Source organism: Mus caroli, unplaced genomic scaffold (genome assembly GCF_978045245.1).
Source record: "Mus caroli unplaced genomic scaffold, Mus_caroli_1 scaffold_1, whole genome shotgun sequence".
Taxonomy (NCBI): Eukaryota; Metazoa; Chordata; class Mammalia; order Rodentia; family Muridae; genus Mus; species Mus caroli.
In genome coordinates, this window is record NW_028227256.1 from 186,751,490 (window position 1) to 186,771,476 (window position 19,987).

Sequence of the window (19,987 nt, forward strand, 5' to 3'; positions counted from 1 at the left end):
GACCCTGGACCGCAGCAGCTCCTGGCTTATGGCCTCTGAAAGACAACTTCTGTTTTCAGAAACTCCTTGCTATATTCACAGCTGTGCAGGGATGGCAGCTTAGTGGCAGGTGTTCACACTTCATGTAATTAAAATTATTTAAGGCAAAATACAGTAATTAATTAGTCTTTGAGGGAAATGAGTAAATTAGAGAGGAGCTTCATATTTTTAATGGACAACAAAGCAAAAGGATGGTGGCCACCGGGAGTTAGATTAAATACATATTGCACTGAAAACAGCCCCGTGTGTACATCTAGATAGCAAAGCAAGCTGACATCACCCATGCGCTGATCACTGTGAAGTGCAGAGTCTACGGCTAAATATTTCAGTTATTTTATATTACAAAAAACTTTTACATCTTGCACTGTAACATTTCCCATTGTTACAACAGAAACGTTTAAAACAACCCAACTTGGTCCACTCTGACTTGCTCACATTTTTAACGGTTCCCCATTGGGAAGTTCTAAACTGTAACGTGTGGGGTTAAGTTCACTACCTGTACACATTATAGTGTTATCAAATGTAACTAATGAGTCTTTCCATGGAAACTGTAAACACCATTGATTTATTTATTGAGGAAGAACCGGTATATTTAGGGGATGCCCTGGGTGTACACAGTTTCTTTTATCTCCACTCTTCATTATGGAATTCATAGTAGGTAAAGCCATATCTGTTCAGAACATACTTGGTTTTCTGGTTTTTATATTGGTCCATTAAAGCTAAAAGGCCAGGGAGCTGGAAAATGCAATTCTGTGGTGGGATGCCTGCCTAGCACACATTAGGCCCTACATTTATCTCCTAGGACCAAAAGCCAAAATAAAAACCAATACAGTTCCGAATTTCCTGCCCATAATCTTTGCATCTTTTCCCATCCATGTTAGTCAGCTTCCTTCCACTGCAACAGATGCTTGCAGACACTCTAAGACAGGAAGTTAACCTGTGAGCCCTACCAGCCAAGGACCAGGTTACTTCCTGGAATGCTGGGAACTGTAGTTCTTGGACGAAAAGCCAAGCCATATGGGAAAATACGGTAGCCATATTTAAAAGCCCCTGTAGCACGCGTCTCAGGGCCACTCAGCAGGGAATTCCATGGAGTGGTCCTGATCAAAACCCATCCTGGTCAGTAGCTAATTAAAAGCTTGCTTCAAATTTGGTTCAAAATTATGGAGCTGGTTTTCCTCCTGCGGATCTCAGAATTAACTGTAATTTTCGGAGGGGGCTGTTTCAGACATTGCATGCATAGCCAGCAAGCTCTATTGTTTCTGGGCCTGTGGGGAAAACACAGCATCATGGCTGGCAGGGAGGCTGTAGTGGAGCAAGCGGCTTCCCTCATGGTGGCCAGGACTGAGGGAGAGGGAGTGATAAGGGGTCTAAACAAACTATATCCTTAAATGACACTCCCCAATGATCACTTTCTTCTAACTAGGTCTTGCCTCTAAAACTTTCCAATATTCCATTAAGTTCCAAATCCCTAAGTGGGCTGATCCAGTCTCTCCCCAAAGCTGCCACCTGTGAAGATCAATGCCTCAGAGCCAAGCCTTCAATATGTGAACATTTGTAGACATTTAAAACCCAGTAACCCCTAACACTACAGTGTCAAGTGTTGCCAAATTTAGTAACTGTTTCTACAAGAAACTGTAGGCCTAACCTTTGTTAATATTTTAATTAGAAACCCGGACTTATACCTTGGTCCATCCCTTGCTTAGCTGTACATAGATAAAGATGATAATGAATTTGTGCTGATAGACTTTTTTTTTTTTTAAACAGGGACTGGGGATGAAAGGGGAAAGGGTCAGAGCAGACTGAGAAAGGTTTGCCATCACAGCTTCTCTGTGTTGTCTGCTGGCGTTTGGTATAACACACATGGGCCCCTTTCCTGCCTGAGCCCCACCATGCTTCAGTCTGTCAGATCTCTCTTCACAGTAACCATTTCCATTTTCACTGTCGCTCATGTAAATAGGCTGATCCTGCTTTGCATAAGCATGTTGATTTATATGAATGCTATTTTGATCTCAAATTGATTGAATACTAAAAAGGAAGACTGGGAGGGTGGGGGAAAGAGCAATGTGTTCTGAAGGTCTCTTGTCAAAGACGAGAGAGAATACTAGCTCCTACGTACATTCCCTGCTAGGACAGGAATTCTATGGTGTCTATATTTTAGAAAATAATATTCCCAAATGCGCCAACACCTGTACTCTGAGGCCCACTTGTTTTCAAATATAATGGGCTAAAGTTTGGAAAGACAACTTGAGTTTGATTCTGGCACTCACACAGGGCAGCTCATAACTACCTCCAACTCCAACTCCAGGACACCTGATGCCCTCTTCTGGCCTTCTCCGGAAGCTGCAATCATGGGCACATACCTAGACTCAGACCAACAGACATACACAATTCATAGTAAAATATTAGATTATATCACATCTTGAAAGTAAGACTCCACTTGGTCAAAGAAGGCGGGAAGGTTGGTGCTGACTCCTGCTGCAGCATTAAAATCTTATGATGGATCTACATGGGAAATGATGAATATTAATGTTTTGTTGTTGTTGTTGTTGTTTTGGGGTTTTGTTTGTTTGTTTGTTTGTTTGTTTTGGTTTTTTGAGACAAACCCTGTATAGCCCTGGCTGTCCTGGAACTCACTTTGTAGACCAGGCTGGCCTCGAACTCAGAAATCTGCCTGCCTCTGCCTCCCAAGTGTTGGGATTAAAGGCGTGCCTCTGTGGTGCAATCCATTAGTGTGTTTGGCTGCTAACCGAAAGGTTGGTGGTTCGAGCCCACCCAGGGACGACAGTGTTCCTTTTCGCGAATATTAATGTATTAAATGAAGACTGTAACTGGGGAAGAAGGGATCGAGGAGGAAGAATGAGAAGGGACTAGTTAGAGGTTGGGGGGGAGGGGGGAGGAGCCCAGCAAGAAGACAGGAGGGCAGGGAAGGGCAGTGGGTAGAGAAGCACAGATAAAAACAAAAACAATAATGACATATATGCATTAAGATGCTGTAATGAAACCCATCTCGCTTTAAAAATTAATATTATAAAAGAGAAGTGAGCTCTCTCAGCCCTGGGCTGGACTGTTCTCTAGGCTTCCTTCAGTGGTCCTCCTCCTGTTCTGTCTCTCCCCAGCCTCTCACCTGCATGGTGCTGTCTCCATGGGCACTCAGCTATTTGCTAGATTTGTCTGCTACCAATCCTCTTGCTATGGGCTTCCCTCTTGTGACCCTGATTAATACCAGAAATGCCTTTCAACTGCCAAGAGGTCTGAAATTAGCGTTTGTACTATACTTTACGTCTGTCCTAGAATACTGTATTTTTGAATCTTGCCCGTCTTCTGCTGTGAAAGGCCTCTCTGCGGCATCCCTGGATGCTGTTTTAAGGTGGTCTCTGGCTCACCAAGCCAGGCACCCTCCCTCTTGGGGCCCGACATCTGAACTCTTCATTAATATTCTAACCTTCTACCCCAATGTACAACTGACCTTGGCCTTTCCAGAAGGGACAAGAGCCCTTCTGAAAAGATAATGTTTACTCAACATTATTTTCCACCCTTGTGCGTTAAGGGACCTGACCTAACCTAGACTTTCAGACGCATGGTATCTTGTCTACACACGGCAGCGACCTGCAGAATCCAAAGCTCAGTTTACTGGAAATAGCACAGTTTTAGCCCCCACTCACAAACTCTTACACAGTACACATATACACACATGTACACAAAATGGAATGTTTTAGAGCACGTTGAGACAAGGAGAGTAAGGAAATGTGAGGGACGATAAGCAAATCAGGAGAGAGCTGGTTTCACTGGGAAGTAGATTGGTTTTCTCTTTAGAGAAGAGGGCCCTGGGCAATCCTCTCAGCGAGGGGCTGGAAACTGCAGCTCCTCGTCAGAAATTTGCTTTCAAGCAAGGAATCTGCCTCAGGAAGAAAGGCAAACACTGATAGGAACTGGCCTCAAGTTAAAAGCCTAGAGGTTCTTTCTCTGCAAGCTGTACTGACAGTAGGACAGGGCAGGATGAAACTCTCACCTCTGCTTTTCCTATATGGCTTGTTTTCAGACGTCCTGCAGGACTCCCAGTACTGTACATACGAACCCAGGCAAGCTTTCCTCACTTGTCCTTAACGGGCCATGACAGTTTATTTTTTTAATAAACACAGCAAAAGACAGCCAATGAGAAAAAAAATTCCCCAAAGTTGGAGCTGCACTGGAGAGCTTAGTAGGGAACACCAGTGAGCGACGCAGTCGTCTGGGGTTGCTGTCTCCATCTATCATTCTGATTGATCACTGTGTGGTTGGCTGCTATTGGGTCTAATTTAACCCTATAGGCTCACACATCCATCCACTGGGTCTATTGTACCTGACACTCTACAAATTACTCACTCATGCAAATGGTGACCCAAGGCGACCTTTTAGGATATTCGTGTTTAATTATACAAATGGTTCTTGATAAATAAGATTACACATCTCCCCATATGTTTATCCCCTCCTTGATTAAAGGAAATTTGATTTTCATGCAGATTTAATGGAGACAGTGTTTAAGAATTGCTGAGTTTTATGGAGTCCAGGAATCCATCCACTCTGAAGGCACTAAAAAAAAAAAAAAAAAAAAAAAAAAGCCACTCCACAGAGGCAGAGAGGAGCATTTTAGCCAGCAGTCTACCTGTAGAGTTACTGAAACCCTAGGGAGTTACTTTCTTGTTCTGTGTTGCTCTGTGATTCTTTGTAATTACAAATTTGCAAGATCAAAGTTCATCCCATTTGGTGTATTTTATAGAAAAGGTGCTAAGATATGTTTTGTAGACCAGATCTGATGAGGTGGGAGGGGTGCCTCAGCCGACCCATACTAGGGATCCCTTCCCCCTGAAGTACTAGCCATAGGATAAAGTATAGAATAGAGTTTATTTAGGGCATGGGAAGGGGAGTTGATAAGGTAGTAAGAGACAGAGACAGACAGACAGAGAAAGAGAGGGAGGGAGAGAGAGAGAGAAAGAGAGAAATGCAGAGAGAGATACAGAGAGACAGACAGAGACAGACAGGGAGGCCAGCCAGGAACACGTGTAGAGAGAGGAGGGAAGGGAAAAGGTGTTGTGGATAGCCCTGGGGCTAATTATATTTGATGTTAATTCTATTCTCCTGTGAGGGGTTGTGATCAAGGAATGAGTCAGAACTCAGGTGAAGCCGGAAGGGTGTGAGAGAGACAGAGAGAGACAGAGAGAGACAGAGAGAGAGAGACAGACAGAGAGAGAGACAGAGACAGAGACAGAGAGACAGAGAGACAGACAGAGAGACAGAAAGACAGAGAGACAGAGAGAGGGAGAGAGGGAGAGACAGAAGAGAGAGAGAAAGAGAGAGAGGAAGAGAGAGGACGCATAGGAGGAAGAAGAAGAAAAGCAGAGCAGAAGCACATGGCCTGGAGAAGCCATCTAAGGGGTCTCATAAATGGAGAAGATGGTAGTGTAGAGGTAAATCTGTCCAATCTAGGCACAACATGTATTCATATTGAGTTGTGTTTTCATTGCCGAGGCATATTTGGGTTGGAGATTTACCACAACAGGGAGGGGAGAGAGGGGGAAAGGTCAGGGAGAGAAGAGTCAGAGAGAGGGAAGGAGCAGAGAGTGAGGAGGGGCCAAATAGCACCTTTTATAGCAAGCCAGGCCTACCTAGCTATTGCCAGGTTAACTGTTGGGCTGAGTCCAGAAGGAATACTAACACCATTCTATTTTATTGAGCTGGCTTGGTGACTGATTTATCAATTTTTACTTTTTATTAAGACATGCTCTTGCTATGTAGCCCAGCTAGTCTGGAACTCATTATATATCAGAGACTGATCTTGAACTCACAGAGATCAGCCTGCCTCTGATTGCAGAGGATTGGAATTGAAGGTGTGTGCCACTGAGCCCACGCTTGGTACTCTTCTCCGATTGTGAGGGGACCTAGGTTGTGATTGGTCTTCTTGATTCTTTTTGAGGTATGGGCAGTGAATTCTGCAGGCAAAGCTGCAAGTAACTGGACACGGTGCAGAACTGGACCTGCCCCACCAGAAGGTCTCCAAGCACCCACATTCCACACCGTCTCCTCCACCCGAGCAGTGGTCAACATCAGTGTGCCTTCGAGACCCAATGGGAACATCAGCCTCTTCAGGGTCTTCTCCAACTCTAGCGGGATGCACGTCATGGTGAGCGCACGGCTCTGAGAGCTAATACACACAGGAAGGTCTTCCTAAAAGCCTGCCTTGGTGAGGTGGCTTCTTGCTCTCCTCCCTTGAACCTGTGCCCTGTGCATCTGCCCTCACTTGTCCTCTGAGGAAGCAGGGGTCCTGCTGTGAGACTGCCCCTTTAGGAAACAGGAAACATCTGAACTCAGATAAGTACCAGGGATGGTACTGAAGACTCCGGAGAAGACGAAGTCGTTACACATTGGTTTAATTTAGAAATTAATTTACTTTATAGAAATAGAGGGCCAGGTAGTTGAAGAATGGCAGCCAGTCCACAGGATGAGATGGATGCAGTGAATGTTAATATGGAAAGGAAGAGAGGAAGCAAGGAATGTTCTAGGAACTCCGATGTTGATATACACAGATCTCTAACAAAAGTAAAGTCCAGTCTGTTGGTGACTTCTTCTCAGAGGAGGCAGACCACAGAGCACAGTGCTGACCCCACTGCCGCCATTAATGCATTTGAGGGAAGTCAAGAGGTAGAACCGAGCTTGGGGGATCTCATACTGAGCTGCAAGCTGTTGTGTGTTGTGGAGAGAGAAACCATGCTACAAACAAACATTAGTGTTGCAAAGTGGAACACACTAACGGGCAAAGCAGCTCGGCAGGTAAGCCGACTGTTGTTGTTCAAAGGGGTTGCCAAGACCTAAACCCAGCCAGCAAGCACAGGGGGCGGGGCGGGGAGCAGAAGACTCACTTGGTGTTTATTCAAATGTGGGTGGTGACTGTTGGCTTCTCCCCACGGGTTGGGTCTCACCTCACAGTCTTTTGAGATTGGCTAGTTTTAAAGGAGATGAAGGGAAACCAGACGGGCAAATGCTGCTTGAGTCACTTAAGTTCAGAGAATGGGGGGAATGTATGAAAGCTTTTCTGAGTGGAGACATCAATACAGTTGCATATTGATTTACAAGGTGAGGAAGATAGTGATAACTTTAATTTCTTGCCATAAACCAAAGTTTTTCAGTACTTGACAGAGGAGACTAATACTTAACCTTCCTAAAAGCTAGGAACCCACTGCTAAGCCAGTGCCTGCATTATGTAGGGAAAACACTGAAAGCCACCTACTCTGTAGTCTCTTGCCTCTGTGGGATGGCTGGGGTCTCTCCCCTGTGGCTCATGAAGACGTGGAGATGATTATACTCTGTTCACATAAGCTTACGGGGAGATTGCGCAGATCTCAGTATTACATTATGAATTATTTAGACCAATTTAGGGAACGATTTGGGCAAGTGTGGAGAGCCTCTCTGAGGCCGGCATTCCTGGTATGGAAACACAATTTCCCAAGAAGCCCCACACACAGGCGAGGCTCCTAGTGAATGCTAACGGAATATTAGCATATGTTCTACAGGGTTTCATATTCAATAAATATAGATGATGTAAATACAATCAGCCCTTGATTATCCATGCTTATAAAATGATAATATTAATAAACCCAAATAATTCCTATGTGGAGTGCATTGTATGCATTAAAAAAAAAAACAGCAGGTAGCTCCCTAATTATGTTACCTACATCGATGTGGGAATTGATTCTCAGCTCCTGAACTTCTCTGCCCAGTGAGGTCAAAAGCTTGCTCCAAATAAATCCAAAGTTTGTGGCTCTACAAGACGAGGAGGAGGCGCCCGGGAGGAGGGGGCCTGGCAAACATTAGATATCTGCACCCGCCTCTGAGATGGGTCCCGAGGCATTTTGGATGCATAAGTTCCATGCAAGTTATTGTAGTAGAGTATGAAACTTAGTGGTAAAAAGAGATAATTCAAATACAGATTATGATTTTTTTTTCCGTTTTGTTGCAAAGGAGTCCCTTTGAAAGTCACTGAGTTCAACCTATATTTTTTGTACTTTGTCCCATTTTCAAGTATGTTCCTAAGGTTAGGTAAGGGATAATAGCACACCTCGTCACCTCTTTCTTGTTCCCTGTTATGTTAACTGGACTCTTCTATTATAAACACCCCTCCATCTGGATTGGTCATTCCAAGAGTTAACACTCTAGTGAGCCTCTCACTGCTTCTCCCAAAGTGCCTCCCGTGGGGTCCCGTTCATAGCAGGAGGCTTACCATCTCTGACATGCGATAGTCTCATCTGGCCCTCTCCTCTGCAGCTGTCTGAAGGCACCGCCACCCAGCAGACCCTTCATGACCTGAGTCCCTTCACCACATACACCATTGGAGTTGAGGCCTGCACCTGTTTCAACTGCTGCAGCCGAGGGCCTACAGCCGAGCTGAGGACCCACCCTGCCCCGCCCTCAGGGCTGTCTCCTCCCCAGGTCCAGACACTGGGCTCCAGGGTGGCCTCCATCCACTGGACTCCCCCTCTGCTCCCCAATGGTGTCATTCACAGGTAACTGTGAGCAGAATAGACTAATAAACCAAGAGGTGACAGGGCACAGAGGCATGTGACCACCCTGCAGTCTCCGAGGGAGTGCATCCGGAAGACAAAGCCTGCGTTTGAGCAGCTTTGTTACCTGAAAAGTATTTAAGTCATGAACAGCAAATGCTTCTTGAAACGAGCGAGCGAGACAGTGCACTGTGTCTGTGATCACTAGTAGAAGATACTGTCCTTGGGGTTCTTTGAAACCACGCACTCTGCTTGCCTGAGCTGGAGCAAAAGAGATCTCTGTGGTTTAGCTGGGAATTGCCCTGACCTAAGTTAAAATGTCAGGAGGGGCCACCATCTCAAAAGACAAAAGAGTCTTCATGCAGAATATTCTGGAGGGAAGGGGATTTTCTTTATTCTACATAAAAGACAACAATGAGTCCCTCTCAGGAGAGCCAAACATCTAATCCCTATTCATGGAAAGGACTTGTGCGGCTGGAGAAATGGCTCAGCTGGTAGAGTGCTTGCCATGCTTAGGAGCCTGTGTTTGATCCCCCAAACCCACATACTTAGATATCCCAGTGCTGAGATGGCAGAGGTTGGTAGAGCCCTGGAGCACCCTGGAACTCCCTGGGCAGATAGCTTAGCCTACTTGGCAAGCTCCAGACCAGTAGGAGACACTGTCTCAAAATATAAGGTAAGATGGGTCTGGAGAGATAGCTCAGCAGTTAAGAACTTAGACTGCTCTCAGAAGATCCAGGTTCGATTCCCAGCCCCCACATGGCAGTTTACAACCACCTGAAACTCCAGTTCCAGTGGTTCATACGCCCTCTTCTGCCCGCTGTTGGCACTGCATCCACATGCTCTACAGGCATAAAAAAATAAATCTTAAAAAAAAAATAAATAAATAAATAAAGGTAACAGCTCCCACAGTTGTCCTCACACCTGCATGTGCACATGCACCAGACAGCCACACACGCACACATAGACTACCTTATCATGGCAATCCACGTGTGTACATGAGGGAGCTCCACATACTTTCCCACATAGCTTCATGCCTCATTCCCCTGCAATATCAACTCAGGGTCTCTGAAAGCAGTTTCCTGACAATGGGGTTTTTAGTTTGCAAAATGTCTTCTCCCCCAAATTGAAGCAGCTTTGAAAATTAATCAAACTGCCTGTCTTCCTTCTCCACGCCCCTGTCTGTCTGTCTGTCCCAGCTATGAGCTGCAGCTACACCGGGCTTGCCCTCCTGATTCAGCCCCACGCTGCCCTCCAAGCCACACAGAAAGGAAGTACTGGGGCCTTGGGCACAGAGCCAGTCTGGCGGGGCTTCAGCCTAATACTGCCTACGGGGTGCAAGTGGTGGCATACAATGAAGCAGGCAGCACGGCTTCCGGGTGGACCAGCTTCAGCACCAAGAAGGAGAGTAAGAACATGGGATGTGCCTGGCACAGGAGATGCTGTATGAGAAGCAGGGAAGCCCATGTGACTGGAAGGCCTATGTTCAGTTACATGGACTACCACTGAGACATCATGTCAATAATGACTAGAGAAAACTCATGGTATTTACAAGTGTAACGGTTCAGGGCAAGTTGGTAGCCTAGGCTAGCCTGGAACTTACTATGCAGGCCAGGCTTGGCGGGTCCCATGGTGTCTGTGCTCCCACCGTTGAGGATTTCAAGTTACCCCATAGCAGCACTCAGCACACAGAGGAGAAAGAATGAGGGTGGATGATCATTGCAGAGACCACCATTCTGTTACAAGAGGGCAAAGAGCCCCATGTGGGTGGATAATAGTGAGATGCAATGAACAATAAGAGCTGTTAAGAATTTTAACATTTATTGCCCTTTAAATACAATTAAGATTGTAGGCCTAGTTTTTAGTAATGGCTAACTTGACTGATAAGGAGTTTTGACTCCTGATTAACTGACATCTCAGCACATGGTAAACAGCAAGTGTGTTCTGGTTATAAAGGCAGCGGGCACGGAGTTACACAGCGCAGGCACTCGGTGGCTTCCTACCTTGATTATTGAGCGAGGTGTTTAACCTCTGAGAGAAATCAATTTCTTTAAGTTTTTAAAGATTCTTGTGTGTGTGTGTGTGTGAGTATATGTGTGAGGTGTGTGTCTGAGTGTGTTGTATATGTGAGTGTATGTGTGAGTGTGTGTGTGAGTGTGTGTTGTGTTTGTCAGTGTATGTAGTGTCAGTGTGTATGTCAGTGTGTGTGTGAGTGTATGTGTGATTGTGTTGTATGAGAGTGTGTTCTGTGAAAGTTGTATGTGTGTGGTGTGTGTGTGTGTGTGTGTGTGTGTGTGTGTGAGTGTGTGTGTGTATGTGTGCAGTGCCCATAGAGACCAGAAGAGGACATCAGATTCTCTTGGAACTAGAGGCTCTTGGAACCTAACTCTGGTCTTCTGCAAGAGCAGCCAGCGTTCTTAAACTTCTAAGCCATCTCTCAAGCCCCAGAGCCCAATATTCACTGGGGTGTTTTGAGGGTTAAATAACATCAACTATGTCAGGGCACAGCACACGTCCCGTCTCCTCAGACCCCTCCCAGGAAGCTACATAAACCCAAGTCTCCATTACTTTGATTCTTGCTCTTTCCTCAGCAAAGACTCCAAATCCTAAAAGATAGAAATCACATTTATTTCCTTAGAATTTGCAAGTTCCATTTTTTTTTATCCTGCTAGGATACAGGGAGATTTATTGGATCAGTATGGTAAAAGAGAGCTTCAGAAAAATAAAACTGCATATTGGCTGATGATACAAGGCAGGCCCAGGCCAGAAGAGGGTTTAATGACTCTTGGTCTTGGTGGCACATTGCTTGGTGCACATTAGCGCTCTCTCTCTCTCTCTCTCTCTCTCTCTCTCTCTCTCTCTCTCTCTCTCTCTCTCTCTCTCTCTCTCTCTCTCTCAAGTTTCCTGCTGTGAGAGATAAGGTGCACATGTGTCTTTAGGGTCTAAACCATATGTTACAAAACATAATTATCCTGTACCATGTTCTAGCCTTTGACATGAATAATATAGTCAATATATTCACACCCCTCCTTTCTTAACAGCCAGCTGGGTATATATATGGCTCTTGAAGCTTTTAAATATCTTGGTGGTTTTGGAGGAAGCAAGGTCTCCTGTAGCAGGCCTCTTCCCATCTGCAAGGTGATAGTTCTTTACTCTGTTCCCTCAGCAACCTATTTACCTTGAAGATGAGCTGCCGTTGAGGTCTCCTGTTCTGTTTCAGCAAGAAATTTAAAAAACTAAAAGAGAGGATGCCTGTGAATGTATACCAGGTTGCTTCCAGATCTGATGTAATACTTAGGAGAATGGAGCCTGATTATATACTAAAGTACTCTTCTATTGATGGATTAGTCAGGGCAATGAATTATGATGCTCGGATTGCTGTTTGCAAGGCCTTTTAACTATCTCAGAAAACAAACTAACAGTTCAAGAAAAGCTTTAAAAATAAATGGGTACCAAAAGAGCATAATTTACCATCTAAGCAGTTTGGTTTGGTGCAAAAAAGAAAAAAAAATTAACTTCATCTAGTCCTTGGGGCTTCCTAGCAATAAATATTGATCCAATATGAAAAATAGCTATGTACTGTAGTTAATAGTGTTAAGGACATTTTATCCGTTGGAGAGAGAAAATACAGCAAAATATGAGCCCCGGGTTATGTTGCTAAGCAAACCCATTGTGTGTTAATAGTTTTATTTATAAATCAGCGCTCTCCATTGATTTTTGGGGGAGCAGTGCAAAGCTGCTGAGAGCGCATTTTGCACGTGTTCCCGTTGGCCGTCATCCTGCCTTCCACCCCGGTTTGTTATTTTTAATGGGTTTCTAGCAACACCCAGGGTTGTTTCTGTTTGGTTGGTTGGTTGGCTGATTTCCTATACTGTTGTTTACACTCTTCAAAAAGCACCCCACTCATCCATCCTGGAAGTTCCTGTGTCTAGGAGCTATGTTTTCCTCCCCCACAGTGCCTCAGTACCAAGCCTTGTTCTCAGTGGACAGCAACGCATCCATGGTGTGGATGGACTGGAGTGGCACTTTTCTCCTGAACGGCCATCTAAAGGAGTACGTGGTCACCGACGGAGGACGAAGGGTGTACAGTGGCCTAGACACCACACTCTACATACCAAGGACGGTGGACAAAAGTTAGTAACCGGCCCTCTTCCCTGTGTAAGGTGCTCTGGTCCTCAGCTTTAGGAAATGTCAAACTGGAGCGGTGACTTGAAGAGGCTTGTCATCAAAATTCCTTGGTTTATACGGCCACTGTCTGTAGAAATCACACTGTTCAGAATATGTGTCCCCTCCCTGTTTGTTACTGAATACATCCAGGGACAGTGCTGTCTTCAAGAAAGTTGAATGGTTGTAGGACGGACCGAGACCAGAGGGCAGGTTCATTTCACAAGACAAACAGCAACATGTTTAGTCAGCAGCCATACTGAAAAGTTCCAGGAGGTCTTCCTGGGTCCCCACTTGCACATAGCGCCCTCATCAGTGTTCTGGTTAGTTTTCACCATCAACTTGGCATCATCATCTTCCCTGGGAAGAGGGGACCTCGGTGCAAGAATTGCCTCCATCAGATTGGCCTGTGGGCACATCTGTGAGGCATTTTCTTGGTTGCTTGATTTTCTTGTAGGAGCAAGTGCCATGTGGGTGGTGCCATGCCTAGGCATGGGCCCTGGGCTCAGCAAGCCAGAGGGAGCAAGCCCACCAGCAGTATTCGGCCATGGTTTCTACTTCAGTCGCTACCCTGATGTCCCCCAATGATGGAGTGCAACCTAGAAGTGTAAGCCAAGTAGGCCCTGTCCTCCCCAGGTTCCTTTTGGTCATGGTGTTTATCAAAGCAACAAAAAAGCTACCAGAATTCCTGGTGACCATGTCCAGCCCTAAAATCCTGAGTGAGGGGCTCCCCAAATCTCACAGGAACAGTCCCTAGAAAAACCTTCCTTTCCTTCCAGGACTGTACCCATCCCCCTCTCCAACTGCATTTCTTATTTCTCTGTCTTGATTTCCAGTTGAAACAAGACTCCACAAGGTACTCCAGGTTTTCAAGTCTCCTGGGTGGCCACAGGAACAGTGGAGATGAAACCGTTTGGACCCCGCATTGGATTTAGACAGTGAATCAGCGGGGGAGTGTTTGGGTCCTTGCATGGCCTGCTTGTTTAAGCTGAAGGGTGACTCCCTAGCAGCAATTGTAGAAACCGAGTTACAGCCCACGTGAGCGACACACACACACTGTCACGGCTACTGGTCACCTGAGCAGCTTGCTATAGAGGGAAGATGGCCTGACAGTTGGCGGATCTGGTTTCTACCTGAGTGAGCTTCCAACCATCTGTGTGACCTTGTAAGAGGCACAGGGTCCTGGCCAAAAAAAAAAAAAAAATTGAAATTGGAATTTGGATCACATGATTCCTGAGTTCCCTTCTGAGCTTTCTCTAGTCAAGAAAGGAATCCTTGAAAGTCTGAAAGGAAAAGGTGTTGATCCAGTGCAGAGCGAGCTTGGCTTCTGTGTGATCCAGGTCCTCTGCAAGTGTGCTATACTGCTCTGGGTAGAAGCTCTGATCTCTCTCTCCACCCTTATGGATATGCTGCCATCAGCCCTTTTGCTGATTGACTTTTTGATTAGAAGTTTACATATTAGATGTCAGTCAGCTTTTCCTTGCTATGACAAATGCCTAAGATAATCAACTTTATAAAGAGAAGAGACTTATTCTGGCTCATAATGGTTCTCATTTGTGGTCTTTGGGCCTGTGGTGAGGCAGCACATGGCAGAGCCTCTTCAAGGTCTCCCTCCCTCTCATCAACATCAACCCAGGAAACAATCACTACTGTGATGTAATGTGCCTTTGCAGAGCCTTTAGCATCTAAACTGCCTTAGTTTCCCTTCTGGTGCTTTGACCCCCTCACAAACAGGAGTTAAAGGAGAGAGGGATTATGTTAGCTCACAAGTCCAAGATTACAGTCCATCACTGAGGAAAGTCAAGGCAGCAGAAACTTGAAATAGCTGGTCCCTTTCAGCCATAGTCAAGAGCAGAGAGAATGAATGATGTATGGGTGGCACTTGGCACCTACTCTACTGTAGTAAGGTCCAGGAACTCCAAGCCAGGAAATGGAAATTGTACCACCTGCTTTTAGGCTGGGTCTTCCCACATCATTTAATATAATCATGACAACCCCTCACAGAAATGACCACCATGGGTAACAGTCAGTTCGATCTGGAGTGTTAGTTTCATTGCTCTTTTCAGATGAAGCCCCTGTTAGCTGGTGTTAAACAGTGGACACTTACCCATTCTTTCTTTTGTCTAGCTTTCTTCTTCCAGGTCACCTGCACGACAGACATTGGAAGTGTTAAGACTCCATTGGTCCAGTATGATGCTGCTACTGGATCTGGTAAATGTTTCTCTTGTTTAGTGTGGCAGCTATTCAGTTTCCTCAAGAGACAGGCAAAGGTCTGTGTATAGACACTGCTAACACAGTAGTGGTAGACTTTATGGAAGAAATTGTGGTGTGTCATAAAGAAATGAAAAAAGGAAGGAAGGAAAGGAAAGGAAAGGAAAGGAAAGGAAAGGAAAGGAAAGGAAAGGAAAGGAAAGGAAAGGAAAGGAAAGGAAAGGAAAGGAAAGAGGAAAGGAAAGGAAAGGAAAGGAAAGGAAAGGAAAGGAAAGGAAAGGAAAGGAAAGGAAAGGAAAGGAAAGGAAAGGAAAGGAAAGGAAAGGAAAGGAAAGGAAAGGAAAGGAAAGGAAAGGAAAGGAAAGGAAAGGAAAGGAAAGGAAAGGAAAGGAAAGGAAAGGAAAGGAAAGGAAAGGAAAGGAAAGGAAAGGAAAGGAAAGGAAAGGAAAGGAAAGGAAAGGAAAGGAAAGGAAAGGAAAGGAAAGGAAAGGAAAGAAGAAAGAAAGAAAGAAAGAAAGAAAGAAAGAAAGAAAGAAAGAAAGAAAGAGAAAGAAATTTTACAGGTCCTAATGAAACTTCTGTTGGACAAGGGGTTAGGGTTACTTTCAAAAGTCATGTCTCTGAATTGTCAATATGGTAAACACCAAAGGGACCTGATTAAACTTCTCTTTTGAGCATTTTCCTCAAATAATTTTATGACTTCATCTACAGAAGGGCAGCAGAGAGAGTCTAGGGAAGATGAGAAGATGGAAGACAATAGGTGACCAATTCAGTTCCTGATGGTCCAAATGATGTTCTGGAGTCAGAGCCTACAGTGGTGACCGGGGGACATTTCTATCTGTATCCTTCATGGATTCAGATGTCTTACAGGCTAGGGAGATGGCTCAGTGAGGAAAATGCTCACCACACATTCATGAAGACCTAGAGTCTGAATCCCAAGAACCCACTTAGAGACAGGGATAGAGTCACACTCTGTAATCCCAGTGCTTCTAAAGCAAAATGAGAAGCAGAGGCAGGAGACTCCCTAGAAGCTCGGAGGCTAGCCAGCGTAGCGTAGCATTAGCAAACAGGAGACCATGTATCAAATAAGGTTGAAGGCAGAGACTGACAACATCCAAGACTGTCCTCTGACCTCTGTATGTTTTTCCCCAACCCTCCTTCCCCTCTTGTTTCAATCAACAGATATCCCTTCCCCATACTGTGCATCTTTGGGTATTCTATAGATATCAGACTTAACATGACCCTTCCTATATAGCTGATCTCATTATATTCAGAGCTGTGAGATGGAAAACATCATTGGATAAACTTCAAGAAATCCAGTTCCCCCTTTGGATAGTCCAGGAATGCTCTGCAAACTTGTGTGGATGCTCACTCTCGCCAACATGGTCTTCCTACCCACTCCTGGCCGGGCCGCTTCCTTTAAAGTGTCTCTGATTTACATGTTCATAAGAATCAGCTCTGAGTGCTCAGTAATTATACAGATGGGAGGGGACTGAGGACTGTGGCCTTTAAAATAGATCCAGCCCCATGATTCTGACATTGGGCCCCAGCACCTCATGCTGACTAATCCATATTCCACCTCAGTACAGCGTCAGACTCATTTGACTCCAGTTACAGAGTCAGGATCTCCTTGTAGCCAGCCTCCAAACACAGGGTTCACCCCAACTATGACCCTGTACTTGATCAACAAGGCAGGGCCCCCAAGTAATAGTTCAGTCTGAGAGGAAAATGGAAGGATGGACAGGATCCTGTTTGCAGCCTTTTATCAGAGAGTAACAACTTCCAGTCAGCTCTTGAGACAAATGGAGCTTCCCACTGTGGGAAAGCTGGGTTGAAAAGTAGCCCTTGTGTCTGGAGGAGGGCTCTCAGCAGAGCAGAGAGGGGACATTCCGTGGACTGCTGGTTCTGAGATGTGCTGCCCAGCATACATCTCTAGTCAGTTTTAATTTTCAGAACGTAATTTCTAAAGAGTTCCTGTTCCGTTGCCTGCAGGCAGCCTCCAAGCGGAGGAAGCAGCAGGCAGTGTTTCCTACGGCTGGGATGTCCCTTCGGAGGTTTTTTCCCCCAGGCACCCTGCCCCACATTCCCTAAGCAAAGAGCACATGGAGCCAACTGATGTCCCTGGGGTCCCAGTGCTGTGTCACACACACAGAGGGGGCTATGTCACACACACAGAAGAACTTAGCTCTTATCTCCTGCACAACCAAGGCTCAGTTTCCAAACACCACACAGCTTCTCGCCATGAAGGTGATGCCTGCTGGAGCTTTGTCTTCAACCCTTTGTTTCAGAAGTGAGGAAGAAGAGGTCCAGGACATCGGTGTCACTGCTGGGTTCACAAAGGTGTACCCTCCTCTCAGGGTCTGGACTCAGTTTGTCACCTTATAGCATCCTCCCTGGGGATATGCATCTGAAGCACATTTTCCTTGCCCTCTGGTTCTGATCTGTGCAGAGCAGGAAGGTATTCCGAGATACGAGCATGGGGTTTTCAGTGCCAACAGCTTCTCCTCTGCCTCTGCCACTGGTAGGCAGGGCTTTGGTCGTCAGCCTCAGGCCAGCCCAGGCAGCAGCTGCACCATAGTCATGGCTCTCTAAGCTATTCCTAGTGGAAGGATGGACAGCTGATGTAAGGCCCTCTCCCATCGGTTAGCCAAGCAATGGCAAGATTCTACTGCCTTATACTGTTCTGTAGGGAGCCCATGGCTCCATCTTCCCCCCCACCCCCCTCCTCCGTGCTCGCCTATCCCCACACATAAGGCAGTTCTACCCATCATATCTAGAAACCTCAGAGCTCACTGTGTTATCCAGCTTTCCTTCACTGTCACAAAAGATCTGAGAAAAACAACATAAGAAGAGGTTTGTGTAGGCTCAGGGTTCCAGGGATTTCAGTCCATGGACACTTGTCCCTATTGTCCCTGAGTCTGAGGCTGAACACTGTGCTGGGAATCACATGACAGAGCATAGATGCTACCTCAAGACAACCATGAGGTAGACACAGACGGGTCTGGCCCAAGTATACCCTTCATCTCACGTCCTCAGCAACCTACTTCCCCCACCAGGCCACACCTCTCATCAGCCCACTAAGGCACAACCTTGACAGTGGATTTGCCCATTGGTGAGGTGAGAACCTTAATGATACAGTCACTGTCACTGACCGGTCCCCAGACACTGCTGTCCTAGGGACCAAGCATCCCACACAGATCCAAACTGGAACACTCACTGAACTTTGTTGAGTGTTCATGTGAACTTTGAATGTCCTGTGCTTAGAAGATAGTATCAACATTAGCACATAAATCTAGGAAAGAGGCACAACAGATACTTCCCTCTATAGCAGGCTCCCCCAGTATATTTGAGATGATTTTTAGGGCACTGGCTAATTAACAGAGGCCAAGGGACAAGCCATGGGAAAACTGTAGTAGGAACATACTGTTGACATTCACAATGGAAAAGATCTGATATCTCAAAATCCAGTTTGTACAAACCCTCTGAGGAGTAGAACTGTTGCCTGAGGTGAGGGAGCCTTGGGATACCTGAGTATACGTCTTGGTGATTTGGGAGAGCTCACTGCTCAGGACACACGGCCAAGGATGGGGAAACCCTCTTTTAAAGATTGTTGTCTCCTGTCTACCAGCCACACATTCTAAGGTCATGGTGGCCTTCAGCACTGCGAGCTGCTGACGTCTCCCTGCAGCACCCAAAGCCAACACTCAAGCACGGGAGGGCCTGCTTCTCAGTCAAACACAGCACCCAAAGCTTGCTTTCCATGGTTTTTGCAGGCCTGGTGCTGACAACTCCTGGAGAAAAGAAGGGAGCAGAGACCAAGAGCACAGAGTTCTACAGTGAGCTGTGGTTTATTATGGTAATGGCCGTGCTGGGCCTGATCTTGCTGGCCATTTTTCTGTCCTTGATTCTACAAAGAAAAATCCACAAGGAACCATGTATCAGAGAGCGACCTCCCTTGGTACCTCTTCAGAAACGAATGACCCCACTGAGCGTCTACCCACCAGGGGAAACCCATGTGGTATGTATGGAAAGATAGACTTTTCCTAGTGTGGCTTGCTTTCATTCTTATGAATTCACTTGTTGCTCTGACAGCTGTTTAGTGAAGTATTTATGCATAAAGTCATACCGGCAAACATAGGTAATTTAACTTCATCCTCTCCAATTTAGATGTCCTTGAAAACTTTCTCTTGCCTAACTGCTTTTGCAAAGACTCCAGTACTATGTTAGCAGCAGTAAGGCTGGGTGGGCATCATTGTCTTCTTTCAAAAGAGAGAAATGCCTTTTACTTTTGCTCAAGAATAATATGTGATTGCTTTTATTGTAAGTGCCCTTTATTCTATGGAGGTGAAATGATGAGCCCGATGGTTTCTGTTCTTCTGTTGATACAGTGTATCACATTTCTTGATTTGTATATGTTGAACCACCCTTGTATGCACAGTGTATGTGCATGTGCATGTGCGTGTGTGTGTGTGTGTGTGTGTGTGTGTGTGTGTGTGTGTGTGTAGGAAAATACTATTTCAGGGGGCCATTTCTGATGATGACTTGTAGAGCAGTTAAAAATCAGTGTCTTGTGCATGTCTGCATTGGCATGCAGGTTGGTTCAGGTCTCTGGTATATAAGCATCAACTTGAACTTCAGCTACTAATATATAATGAGAATGCTTTTTCTTTCTTTTCTTACTTTTTTTTTTCTGAGACAGAGTTTCTCTGTGTAGCCCTGGCTGTCCTGGAACTCACTCTGTAGACCAGACTAACCTTGAACTCAGAAATTTGCCTGCCTCTGCCTCCCAAGTGCTAGGATTAAAGGGTTAGTCCACTGGGTATGAGTCTATAGCGATGTGTGTGTGTGTGTGTGTGTGTGTGTGTGTGTGTGTGTGGTAGTACTGTATGCTTTATTATATTGGTTTCTGTGCTTGTCTGGTTTAGTATCAAGGTAATGTTAGCTTCATAAAGAGTTTGAAAGAATTCTGGTTATTTTGGATTTTTGGAATAGTTTTTCAAAGTATAGAGATAGTTATCCTTTAAAATGCTTCCAGTAAA

At 45.5% G+C, this 19,987-nt stretch overlaps 1 protein-coding gene across 1 annotated transcript in view; it reads left to right on the forward strand.

The window, feature by feature from the left end:
• The window catches only part of Ush2a (usherin), a 680,823-nt gene that overhangs the window by 652,653 nt on the left and 8,183 nt on the right, over positions 1 to 19,987 (forward strand). Inside the window, exons 64-69 of the mRNA XM_085835345.1 lie at positions 5,993 to 6,199; positions 8,338 to 8,576; positions 9,773 to 9,981; positions 12,530 to 12,706; positions 14,865 to 14,948; positions 18,722 to 18,966. Coding sequence (XP_085691471.1) covers positions 5,993 to 6,199; positions 8,338 to 8,576; positions 9,773 to 9,981; positions 12,530 to 12,706; positions 14,865 to 14,948; positions 18,722 to 18,966 — 1,161 coding nt within the window. The remainder of the gene's footprint in view (positions 1 to 5,992; positions 6,200 to 8,337; positions 8,577 to 9,772; positions 9,982 to 12,529; positions 12,707 to 14,864; positions 14,949 to 18,721; positions 18,967 to 19,987) is intronic.